At 47.2% G+C, this 12,500-nt stretch overlaps 1 protein-coding gene and 1 pseudogene across 3 annotated transcripts in view; one reads left to right on the top strand and one right to left on the bottom strand.

The window, feature by feature from the left end:
* Positions 1-4,025, bottom strand: part of LOC116219595 (SURP and G-patch domain-containing protein 1-like) — a 14,601-nt gene extending 10,576 nt beyond the window's left edge. Inside the window, exons 1-7 of one of the 3 annotated variants that reach the window (XM_031563100.2) lie at positions 3,890-4,025; positions 3,669-3,754; positions 2,211-2,367; positions 1,918-2,021; positions 885-1,136; positions 643-766; positions 114-226 (exon numbers count right to left, since the gene is read on the bottom strand). In XM_031563100.2, coding sequence (XP_031418960.1) covers positions 114-226; positions 643-766; positions 885-1,136; positions 1,918-2,021; positions 2,211-2,367; positions 3,669-3,687 — 769 coding nt within the window. In that variant the 5' untranslated portion in view covers positions 3,688-3,754; positions 3,890-4,025. Of the gene's footprint in view, positions 1-113; positions 227-642; positions 767-884; positions 1,137-1,917; positions 2,022-2,210; positions 2,368-3,668; positions 3,792-3,889 lie in introns of those variants that run through there. The other 2 variants (XM_031563102.2, XM_031563101.2) reach the window with 2 other exon arrangements.
* LOC116219475 overlaps positions 3,891-12,500 on the top strand; it is a 12,315-nt pseudogene continuing 3,705 nt past the window's right edge.

Below are 12,500 nucleotides of genomic sequence, written 5' to 3'. Positions count from 1 at the left end.
GGATACAAACACACAGTGTTGAAGAATGTTAATTCCTTCTGCGTGCGTGCGTGTGTATGTGTGTGTGTGCGTGTGCGTGTGTGTGTCTCATCCACTGCAGTGTACAGTCTTACCATTAGCCTGTGGTGGGTGCGCGGGAGTCTCAGGCTTGGGGTTGTCCTTCCTGATCTCAGCCACTCTCCTCCTGTAGTACAGATACTCTCGACTGTTCTTATCGTTCAGGAAACTACAGCAGAGAGGGGGGGGGGGAAGAAACGTTATTCTCCATTAAAGACTAGAAACTGTAGTAGTAGAGGCTGTGGATGCTCAATCAACATATGCAAGACAGTATGAGACTAACGTGCAGGACTTAGTCACTAGCCACTGGAAACGGATTAACTCTGCTGGCATGAATATACTGGGGTGTGTGTGTATGCTGTGTGGGTGTGTATGCTGTGTGGGTGTGTATGGGATGTGGGTAGGATTAGTTGTGCTGGCATGTATATAAAAGTGTGTGTATGAAGTGTGTGTGTGTGTGTGTGTGTGTGTGTGTGTGTGTGAGGGGGGGGGGTTGTTCTGCTGGCATGTATATACAGGTGTGTGTGTGTGTGTGTGTGTGTGCGTGTGTGTGTGTGAGTGAATGAGTGAGTGAGTGTGACTCACGCGAAGAGGGGGTTGTCCTTGTAGTCCTCTACGGCCTTCCTCTCCAGCTGCGCTCCTCCCTCGGCCACGAAGCCGGCCAGCTTGTCCATGATGCAGCGCACGTCCTGGTCCTCTGGGGGGGAAACTAAGCAGGCTATCAGTACCCAGCCACACTCCACAGCGCGGAGGCCGCTAAGGTCACGGGGGACCGGCCGCTAAGGTCACGGGGACCGGCCGCAGCCAACCACAGGCGGCGGGGTTACCTTTCAGCTCCAGGAAGTGAACGTCCATGCTCTCCTGGTCCCCCTCGTCCTCGTCGTCGTCGGTGAAGATGCTGGGCCGCGGGGGCCGCGACGGCGCCTTCTTGGCCTGCGTGTAGCTCTTCAGCATGCTGCTGATGCCCAGGCCCGGGCGCTTCCCGATCAGGATGTTCTTCTTCTGCGCCCCCGACGGGAGGCTGGTGGTGGGGGCCTGGTTGGGCGACAGAGGGGGGGCTTTGGAAACACTGTTGGCACCTGTGGAGGGGGGAGGGGGGGGGTTGGGGTACAGGGTCAGTCTCAACTAAGCACTGAAGTGAACTGAAGTGTTTAACCCACAGGGCCCCCGCAAACTACAGGTGAGCAAACCTCTGAGAAGTGATACTGTTATTAAATAGTACTGTACAATACTATTATAGTATACTGTTATTAAATAGTACTGTACAATACTATTATAGTATACTGTTATTAAATAGTACTGTACAATACTATTATACCCTGCTTCCACTCATACTGCAGGATGTGTATTTATCGCTATTTCTCTGTAATGGTGTTGGAGTGGAAGCAAAACGGTATCCCCTGGCCACATAGTAACATCAATGAACTTCCTGCTTGGACCCCAAATACATTTGAACAGTTTAACTTAGCAGCTAATTAGTTCTTATTAACACAGCCTAGCAACTGCCAACTGATAAGATTGTTCCCTAAGCTAGAAATAGCTAGCATAGTTAATAGCTAGGTTCACTAGCGTGAGACCTTGCATGTTTTACACGTCTGGCGGACATCTACGCTCCGCAGCATCCCGTTAAATACAGTCAGGTGGGACTACACGACACCCGTGACCTTACTGTTATGGAAGAGTGGGACTGAAAATGTTGTATCCATCCTATGTTATTTTTACTGATACATTAACAGTATGTAAAAGGGGCTTTAATGACTACTAGTGATTTCGAAGCGGGTTTGTACAAGATACATGCATGGGGTATACCATGCCTACAAGAGCTATGAGCTAGAAAGCAAAGACTGACTGAAGCCCAACCTGAATCGCTGCTGGGTTTGTCCTTCTGCATCTTAATGAACTGTTGCATGAAGCTGCCGTCATTTAGAAACTTATTGTTGTTGGGTCCATGTGGGCTAGGAATGCTGGGGAAAAAAAAAATTAAAAAAAAAAAAATCAAGCAACCAACCAAATAATACACATTGAAGCTGAGAAACATCAACATCATCTTCATCAAGCTCCACCACCTCCTCCTCCACCTCCACCACCTCCACCTCCTCCTCCACCTCCACCTCCACCCAGGAGCCTCAGCTGCCCCACCACCTCAAACCCACCTGACAGCAGCAGCAACAGGGAGGGGCTTGGCAGGGGCAGGCCGGTTCCTCTTGGCCTGATCGGCCATCTTGGCCTCGATCTCCCTCTTCTTCTGAGCGATTAGCTCCTCCTGACGGCGTATGTTGGCACTCATCCTGCTCTTCCACGTATAGCTCTCTGCAGGAGACAAGGCAAGACACTGAGACGGCAGTACACCGCAGAGGATACCCGCTCCGTGCCACACAACCACCACTAAACTCTGAGGGCACGAAGCCTCTAATCAGACAGGGTTCATAGGGATCTTCTACATATTTTATTGCATGTTTACATGGCATTCATGTCATCTTTACAATACCAAGCCCTCATTTGTCACTCGTCATGGAGAAAGTGGGACAAGCAGATAAAGCTTATTAGCTTTACTATGTTAAAATACCCCCTTGGTAATCAAATATATATATATGGCATACAAGATTCACTTATATAAATATCTGTATTCATACTAATCAAATAGAAATGATCAGTCAAAAAAAAAAAAAAACACCTAATGGAGCTAGTTACTATACGTTTGTACCCTCCCTCCCGTCAAGGTGTTTGAAAGAGCTTATGCGAGTCAATGATCATCCTATGCCGGAAACATGTACAGACCATACAGTGGGTATCGCAGCTATACTGTCACAACGTGATTATGATTAACCTTTGAGCTCCAGCATTGTCTGTCTGGGCTGATGTGCTGAACATCTATGAATGAAAGCTGAACATGATTTATTAAAGAACTCCCCGAAAGAAATCTAGCCTAACGACAGCCCTTTACCAACCCCTAAACAGCCTTCACTGATTCGCCATAACACACATACCTCGCATTTGTAATGTTGTGCATGAAATACATGCAAGCGCACAGTAGCTGGCGTTACCCTTACAGCACAGTGACAGACCTCTTCATTTAAAGTATTTCAGTCCCATTCCTACCAACCTGCACATACATCAACTAGATATAATACATACAACGCTGACTAGTCATTCAAAAGCCTCGGTTAGAAAACGTCATACTTCATTCCTTTAAAAAAAAGATATATATTGCGGGCCGCCCACATCTCTGTTGTTTTAGCTAAAGTTATCTTAGCAAGCTAGGTCACAAAGCAATCTATTTAATATGTCACTTCATTTTGAACGAGTTGCATGAACTGATTTTGAAAATATTGTCACTCTAAGTACATTTTATTGAGTTGAGCTCAACAGCACTGAGAAAAAAAGATCTTCGATGTTGCTAGGGAACATTGATTAGCCACAGGTAGCAAACTGGCCAGTCTTTAGCTGTAACGTTATCTCTAAGGTTAGTAGCTTTTGCTATCTGCGTAGTAAGTAACTAAAACACGGACATTACAGAGCCTTAACTACCTGCTGTATCCCAACAAGAAATTATTGGTAAATGTGCATGTACTTAGTCAATATTTAAATGATGAATTTGCTGAAACTTCTACCTGGGTCATTCGAATCCATCGCTGTGTTACAAAGACAACGAGCACACACGTCCTAAACAGAATCCTTTTCCGGTCTCTCCTCCTGTCTTCCGGAAAACAAGAAATACATTTGTCCAGTTGATGGCGCTACAACATAGTTCATGCTCAGAACAAATTAGAAATCGACATTATTGATTCCACAAGGTTATATTTTTTTAATCGATCTGTGTCCATAGTCATACCATGGACACAGGTGAACGCTTTTCACGGGTTAATGTTCTTTCTTCTTTTTACTTTTAGGCTTCACGGGGTCATTGTTAAGAAAACACCGTTTAAACCTGTAAACAAAAAATAGCAATAAGTACACACGTAGTGTAAACCAAGGCACTTTGTGTAGATTCGCCAATCCACTACCGAAGCCTAAAGCAAAAAAAAGAGAGCGCTTTATGCACTCGATAGAACGCAGCTCCCTCGTCCTGTGTCTTTGTGTGCGGTTTATGTCCCTTCCCGTGACCCGTACTCTCTGTATCTTGATTTGAGCCCGCAGTGTATCAAGATGGCGAAGCTCCCCACGGCCCTGCCGGTTTTTCTGTCACCTGATGCTCAGAAGAGATTAGTCCACGTCTCCCGGTAAGAAACTTTCTTTGGCAGCACTCTCCGGAATGCCGAAACGCTTCGAGTATAGACAGGTGATAAGACTTTATGTCTTAATTCACCCTTGATTTGATGCCGAAGGCTGCTCACCAAACAAGCTGCCAGACTGCTAACGAACTGACTAGACTTCTTAACCAACTAGGTTACGTTGGGTTACCTAAAATAGTTTTCTGGCTGTGGCACTAACGTTTGCCTAGTAATGTAACATTGAAAACATTTCTGAAAGAGGGACAGAATTTGACAGCCGGACAACAGATAGCCCTTTGCATCAGTGGTTAACGTTATTGTTGGCCACCACTAGCTAACGTTACGTTTGGCAGTAAGCTTGCTATCTAGCTATTGCGCTAACTTTGCAAGCTGACAACCGAAAATCCCCACTGGCAACGAGTCATACCTTAGTGAGACGTAGGCTAAATGCTAGTGAACTTGATGGACAACGCTACACAGATCCACAGACTTGTCCAGCTCAACGGATCATCAAAGCTGACTTGTCATCTGTTAGCAAGCTATGTTGTGCTCAGTGTTGTGATATGCTGTGAACACTACCAAGTGAAGATTTGGCTGTTACAAGCCAAAATCACAGTTAACTTGGCTAGAATGGCCGTAAGCTAAAGTTTGATATGTAACTATGTAACTAAGTTGACCTATGTAAACTTAAGGGTTGAGCGCTCGTTGCCACCTCGTCCACGGCCAGTAATTCAATTTCTGCACGATAATGAAACTGTTGCGTGGTGTCACTTGGAGCAAACGAGCCGCTATCCAATGTTTCACAGTTGCTTAGTTAGCTCTCATAGAATTACCTATATTATCATTTTCCAGTAATATCTGACCCTAATTGGCAAAACTGCACTGCAAGACATGGATGTTTGCCTAATACGTTGCCACAACATCACCTCAATGACTCTATTCACCATCACAACAATGCATGCGGTATGTAAACAATGCTGTCAATACTGTCCCTTTTAAACTCCCCGTGCCGGCGATCCCTATGCCCCGCCATTGTTTCTACAGGCTCTAGAATGAGCTCAGAACGCACGGAACCTCATACAAGCCCTAGGCGGACTCAGGTGGCGCTACTATAGGAATATTACCGAAAACACCTGGCTTTTGTTCCTCATGTCGGCCCAGTGAGTCTTAATCAGCCAGTACGCGTAGGTCTGCGCCGCGTCTGTAACACACTTCCTTGTACTTGAGATCTAGGCCTTCCCCTTTTCAGTGTATTCCTTGTTATCTGCTATGGAACGTTACCATGATGAATTACCCACACGAAAGCTGTCAGTGACATGTTACTGTGACATGTCAAACCCACAAGGGTGATATTTCCCACAAGTCTCTACGTGCCTGTGTTTATCGCCTGTGTGCTTGCTCTAACTCTAAGGACTTCTGGCCTTGGGATATGTAATGGCGCTATATATATATGAAGAAAACTGAGTTCAAATTTAATTTGAATATTCTTGCTTTGTTACACCTGAGTGACACATTGTTCTTTACTATTAGTTATCTGAATTCACAGTAGTGTCTTCTCTCTCTCTGTCTCTGTCTCTGTCTCTGTCTCCCTCTCTCTCCCTTCAGGAATATACCTGTCCACGATGTGAATCGGGTTTCATTGAGGAACTGCTGGATGAAACAAGGTATCCCACTGGCTCCTCTTGCCTTGCCCTACATTCACAGCTAAAAATGGGTGGGTGGAATCGCTGGAATAAGGGGCATGCCACTTTTTTAGTATGTCAGGGTCCTCCCATGCACGCGCAAGCACACACCAATGGGTTTGGTGTCAGATCAGGTCTAGATCAGGGTTCGATCAGGTCTAGATCAGGTCCAGCGTTAGATCCAGTCCAGATCAGCGTTAGATCAGGTCTAGATCAGGTCTAGATCAGAGTTCGATCAGGGCTAGATCGTCCAGGGTTAGGTCCTCCCTCGCTTGCACACACCAACGGATTTGGGGTCAGATCAGGGTGAGATGAGGGTTTCGATCAGGGCCAGATCAGGGCCAGATCCACCCCAGAGGCAGCTGCTGCCCGGGCCGTGTTGCTCCTGACCTGCACTTTAACCCACGGTTGAGTAGATGGAGACACACTTTAACCCACGGTTGTCTTGATGGAGACACACTTTAACCCACGGTTGAGTAGATGGAGACACACTTTAACCCACGGTTGTCTTGATGGAGACACACTTTAACCCACGGTTGTGTAGATGGAGACACACTTTAACACACGGTTGTCAGCTCCAGATGGAGAAACACTTTAACCCACGGTTGTGTAGATGGAGACACACTTTAACCCACGGTTGTCCGCTCCAGATGGAGACACCAGTTCCGTCGGCCTGGCGGCTGGTTTGAGAGCACAGGGTCTCAGTGCTGTGTGTGTCCCAGCAGGGGACGTGCAACCAGATAAGGGGAAAGTCAGGGAGAGGATTTGGCCCGCGGAGATGCCTGCCACAACCAGCATCTTCATCTCGTTAGGAGAGTGCTTAGCAACGGGTACCACAGGTGGTGAAACATACAGCAGCCTCAAGGCACCACACCTGCACACACTGCTTCAATGGGCACTTTGCTTCAGAGCTGTTGCAGAGGTATGTGATGTTTTTAGCCTAACATTCAAATAAGTTGTTCTTCATTTAGTCTTTATGCTGCTCTGTGCCGACCCCTACGACCCCTACGGCCTCACGGAGTAGCGTTGCCTAGTGCCTACACATAAAAACATTGCGCATGCCATCTTTCATGCCATGTTTGGCGTCCGCACATTTCAAAAAGTTTTGGTGAAACTCGGAGGCTAAGCAGTGCAGCTATTGACATTAGTGTGGAAACTATTACTCTTCAAAATGAGTTACACAGTATTGGCACTTGGGCCTTATTTGAAGTAATGGCACACCAAGGTGTACAGTTAAAAAAGTAGACTTGTATGCACAAATGTTATGCTTTGCAATACAAAGTCTAATAACAATGGCAGCTTTAGCCTTAGTAGAGGATATTGCTAATGGCTGCCAATGGCAGAATTAAAAGAGAATGTGTATTTAGAGAAAGCAGCGATTTTTAATAGACTTATTTATTTATTTATTTTTTGTCCCATGATGATGAGCCCGTTTCAGATTTCCAACAGCTATCCTCTTGGAAGTCTGTGCTGAATTGGGTCCGGCTTTAGAGTTGGATGCTGCAAGGAGTCAGGCATTTCCCCGTCCCTTACAAGTGCTTACCACCCTGGGCTCCATGGCAACAGGGACATCCCAGAGGGAACTGGCAGGCCGGTCAGGGTGGGACGGGATCCTCTGTATGTCAGCCAGGTGTATAAAGGGTGGGACGGGATCCTCTGTATGTCAGCCAGGTGTATAAAGGATGGGATGGGATCCTCTGTATGTCAGCCAGGTGTATAAAGGGTGGGACAGCATCCTCTGTATGTCAGCCAGGTGTGTCTGATATGATGCGGTTGACCAGGCTAGCGTTAAAGCACAGTTGGCAGTGAGAGCCACCTACCCCCATGTAACCGTAGCGATTGACTGCACACACATGAAGGCAACGTCAGACGTAGAATTGGACTTTGTTAACAGAAGTACGTCTGACTAATATAATTTCAAGGTGGCCTGGATCAACTCATTCATTGATCCTCAGGTGACAGGGTGTGAGATGAGTGGCTTCTTGGGACACGATTAGTTTGATGTTGGACTTTTGTAATTCATGTGTGCAGTTCTTTTGATATATTCTTCCCTGTGGTTTCCTGGTTAAAGACGCGACTGCTGACACCCCTCGCCAACTCCCAGACTGGCCGAGGATGATTTAGTGTGGCTTCTTTGACCCCACCGCACTGATAGCCACTGCCACACGCTGCCAATCTATGCCAATCTACCAGGGTTCTTTTGGAATTCATGTCGGATGACAAACGGCCAAATAAACTGTTTCCTTGCCCTTACACCCGATAAGAGCACTTCCACCTGGCATTCGCTGACATGCCCTTTTGGGTTGGTTTGCTGCTTGCTTTTGCCATTTAGTTTAGGTGGCCTGGGCCTATTTATAGTCTTGAGCGTATAAAAAGGAGTGGAGTTCATATTCTTTAGTGTTTTAAAAGGAGTGGAGTTCATATTATTTAGCATATTAAAAGGAGTGTAGTTCATATTGTTTAGTGTATTAAAAGGAGTGGAGTTACATGTACTTTAGTGTTTTATAAGGAGTGAGGGAGTTGAGGGAGAGGAGAGGGTGGAGAGTGGTGCTCCTGCATGTGAGCTCAAGTTCTCGTGGATCGGGATGTACAAAGAATATGTGCGTACCCTGTGTTTTAGTATGCAGTCTTTGTGCGTACCCTTTGTTTAGTATGCAGCCTTTGTGCGTATCCTGTGTTTAGGATGCAGTCTTTGTGCGTACCCTTTGTTTAGTATGCAGCCTTTGTGCGTATCCTGTGTTTAGGATGCAGTGTGTACCCTGTGTTTTAGTATGCCGTCTTTGTGCGTACCCTGTGTTTTAGTATGCAGTCTTTGTGCGTACCCTGTGTTTTAGTATGCAGTCTTTGTGCGTACCCTGTGTTTTAGTATGCAGTCTTTGTGTGTACCCTATGTTTTAGTATGCAGTCGTTAGTATGCAGTCTTTGCAAGGCCTTGTACATGAGTGCCCTGGAGAACACCGCTCAGTCAGCTTCAAGAACATCTACTAAGTCACATCCTAGAAATCCGTTGGCTAGAAGGGCCCAGATCCTGCTACGTCCTCACAGTTTGAATCCGCTCCTCTGCTGCTTTGCATTGGGTTGGTTGGGAATGTGCTAGAAGTAGAAAACATGCTAACTGCTCTCACCGATGCTTTAAACGTATAAAACATGCTAACTGCTCTCACCCACGCTTTAAACGTATAAAACATGCTAACTGCTCTCACCCATGCTTTAAACGTATAAAACATGCTAACTGCTCTCACCGACGCTTTAAACGTATAAAACATGCTAACTGCTCTCACCCGCGCTTTAAATGTATAAAACATGCTTTTTCTGCATATGTGTTTTGTAATAGGCCTAGAACATCAAGCTGAAGCTGTAAAATCTCAGTGAAAGGTCGTTTTCTTCTTCACTAGTAAGATCCAACAGAATAACTGAACATAGAATTCATTATAAAAGAGTTAGACTATTGATTTTGGAGATAAGATGACTGAAGTACCCCTCAGGTTCATTCCTGAGCACCCTTTTAGCGATGGTGTAGATTATTGTGTGTAGTTTGTATGTGTCCTAATACTTAATTCTGCTGCACCTTCCCACACCTAAACTCACCAGGGACCATCAGCTCCTAAAGAGAACTATTCCTCTCCTTTTGGTTCCTGTCTAGCGCCGAGAATGGTTCCTCCTCCTCCTCCACAGCCTCCACCAGTGACCAGACGCGGCCCACGTTTGAGGTGAGTCCCTGATCTCCCCCTGTGTGTGTGTGTGTGTGTGTGTGTGTGTGTGTGTGTGTGTGTGTGTGTGTGTGTGTGTGTGTGTGTGTGTGTGTGTGTGTGTGTGTGTGTGTGTGTGTGTGTGTGTGTGTGTGTGTGTGTGTGTGTGTGTGTGTGTGTGTGTGTGTGTGAGTGACGCGGCCCACGTTTGAGGTGAGTCCCTGATCTCCCCCAGTGTGTGTGTGTGTGTGTGTGTGTGTGTGTGTGTGTGTGTGACGCGGCCCACGTTTGAGGTGAGTCTCTGATCTCCCCCAGTGTTAGAGAGACTGTGTGTGTGTGTGTGTGATGCGGCCCACGGCCCATGTTTGAGGTGAGGAGCTCCGCTAGCTGATGAGGTAGAGTAGAGCTGTGAGTCGGGAGATGCCTGGACACACTCCAGAGTCAGTAGGTGTCAGACATGATGCTTTAGCCATGCTTTAGTCGCAGGGGCAGGGGCAGGGGCAGGGGCAGGGGCAGGGGCAGGGGCAGGAGCCTGACTGACTGAGAGAGCAGCAGAGTCATGACCATCCCTAGTCCTGTGTCTCCTGGGAAGACCAGAGGCCACAGTAGACCCCATCGTGGCTGACACCAGAGACCAGAGTAGACCCCATCGTGGCTGACACCACAGTAGACCCCATCATGGCTGACACCAGAGACCAGAGTAGACCCCATCGTGGCTGACACCACAGTAGACCCCATCGTGGCTGACACCAAGAGACCACAGTAGACCCCATCGTGGCTGACACCAGAGACCACAGTAGACCCCATCGTGGCTGACACCAGAGACCACAGTAGACCCCATCGTGGCTGACACCAGAGACCACAGTAGACCCCATCGTGGCTGACACCACAGTAGACCCCATCGTGGCTGACACCACAGTAGACCCCATCGTGGCTGACACCAGAGGCCACAGTAGACCCCATCGTGGCTGACACCACAGTAGACCCCATCGTGGCTGACACCACAGTAGACCCCATCGTGGCTGACACCACAGTAGACCCCATCGTGGCTGACACCACAGTAGACCCCATCGTGGCTGACACCACAGTAGACCCCATCGTGGCTGACACCGAGTACTGTACTGGTGTCTGCAGATGGCAGAATGCTTCTTCATGCCATGGGTCGTCAGCGGATTATGTCCTTCATTTTGAACAGCACAGAAAGGATTTTAGCTGCACTGTTCTGGATCTGAGATCATCATAACTATTCCTAGTTGGAGTCGTTATGATGGTGTTGGTAGTAGTAGCAGCTGTAGCTATTACTGGTTATTAATAGCAGGATCATAAGCCTTGTAAATGATAGTTTTGTGTTTGTATTAACACACGTGCGTGTGTTGTCACCCTGTGGACAGAATGTGGACCAGCACTTGTTTACGTTCCCGCACGGCTACGGTCAGTTCGCCCTCGGCATCTTCGACGACGGCTTCAGCCTCACGCCAGGGATGCAGCCGCCCGAGGACAACCGCGACGCCGAGAACCGGCGCGAGAGGGAGATGGCGTCAAGGCAACGGTACGGCGCTCGGCAACCACGCGGGCGACACGTCCCCAGGAGACAGGGGTCACGGGGGCACGAGGGAGTGCCCACTTTAGAGGGGTAAGCTCATAGTTAGCCTCGTGCCAGGCCGCTCTGCAGGGTGCCGTGGTGCCCAGTGACTGTTAGGCAGTTAGGTTATCAGATTAGGTCTTTTATGTTTAATTTTTATTAGTTATAGTTAAACAGTGACTGTAGACTTTAAATGGGATTGAGTGTCCATCGTCTACAGGCTTTTCTGGTCTGTGATGAAGACTTTATCTGACAGAGCCAGCCATATGAAGTTTTACATTACATTTACATTTAGTCATTTAGCAGACGCTTTTATCCAAAGCGACCTACAAAGGAGAGAACAATCAAACTACGAGCAATAGAGACCTAGTGTAACAATAAATACTACATAAGATAATATCTAATATTACATAAGAAATAAAAAGTGCTGGAATGTAACTACTGTAAGGTCGAGTGAAGTACTAGTTGTACACAGGCTTATGTGACAGAGATATGGCTACATTCTGTGGTTGAGAAGAAGACTGATTCAAAAAGCTAACAAACACGTTGTCTCCTCTTTCTAGAATCATTCAGCAGTTAGTGAATGGAATCATCGCGCCGACAGCTATGCCCAACATGGGCATGGGACCATGGTACGTGCCCACCTGCATGCCTCTGGCTTGTGTAGAGAAGGGACCAATCCTCAACATTAAAGGTTGACCTGGCATTTTTTAAAATGTAAAAAGCAACAATATGCAGGTTGTTACAGTTATTATATCTTGCTACTTTTTCTAAGTTAGCACAGGAAGATGAGGAAACGATGGTTAGCGATGGTGGGAGGGGGGGGGGGCAGGCTTGTGTGGGATGCTGTGGTGTTGGTCTGAATGTGTGATGTGTGGTGTTCACAGTGCTGTGGTGTTGGTCTGAATGTGTGGTGTTCACAGTGCTGTGGTGTTGTGCGGTGTGTGATGTTTGTGATGTGTGATGTGTGATGTGTGATGTGTGTGGTGTGTGATGTGTGATGTATGATGTGTGTGTATGCTGTTCACAGGGGCATGCTTCATTCCAACCCAATGGACTACGCCTGGGGTGCCAACGGACTAGACGCCATCATCACACAAGTGAGTCCTCATCCTGCTCTACTAGGCAGAAAAAGCAACGTGTGTGTGCGACTGTGCGTGCGTGTGTGTGTAACATGTATGTCCACGTGCATGTATGTTAATGTGTGTGTGTTCTTATAGATGACTCAGTGTCGTAGTTACAGTGGTGTGTGACTTTGTGTGCGTGCACTCTTGCCTCC

The sequence above is a fragment of the Clupea harengus genome, chromosome 25 (genome assembly GCF_900700415.2).
Source record: "Clupea harengus chromosome 25, Ch_v2.0.2, whole genome shotgun sequence".
Taxonomy (NCBI): Eukaryota; Metazoa; Chordata; class Actinopteri; order Clupeiformes; family Clupeidae; genus Clupea; species Clupea harengus.
Note: the sequence above shows the minus strand (reverse complement) of the source record. Positions and strands in the feature narration are given on the sequence as shown.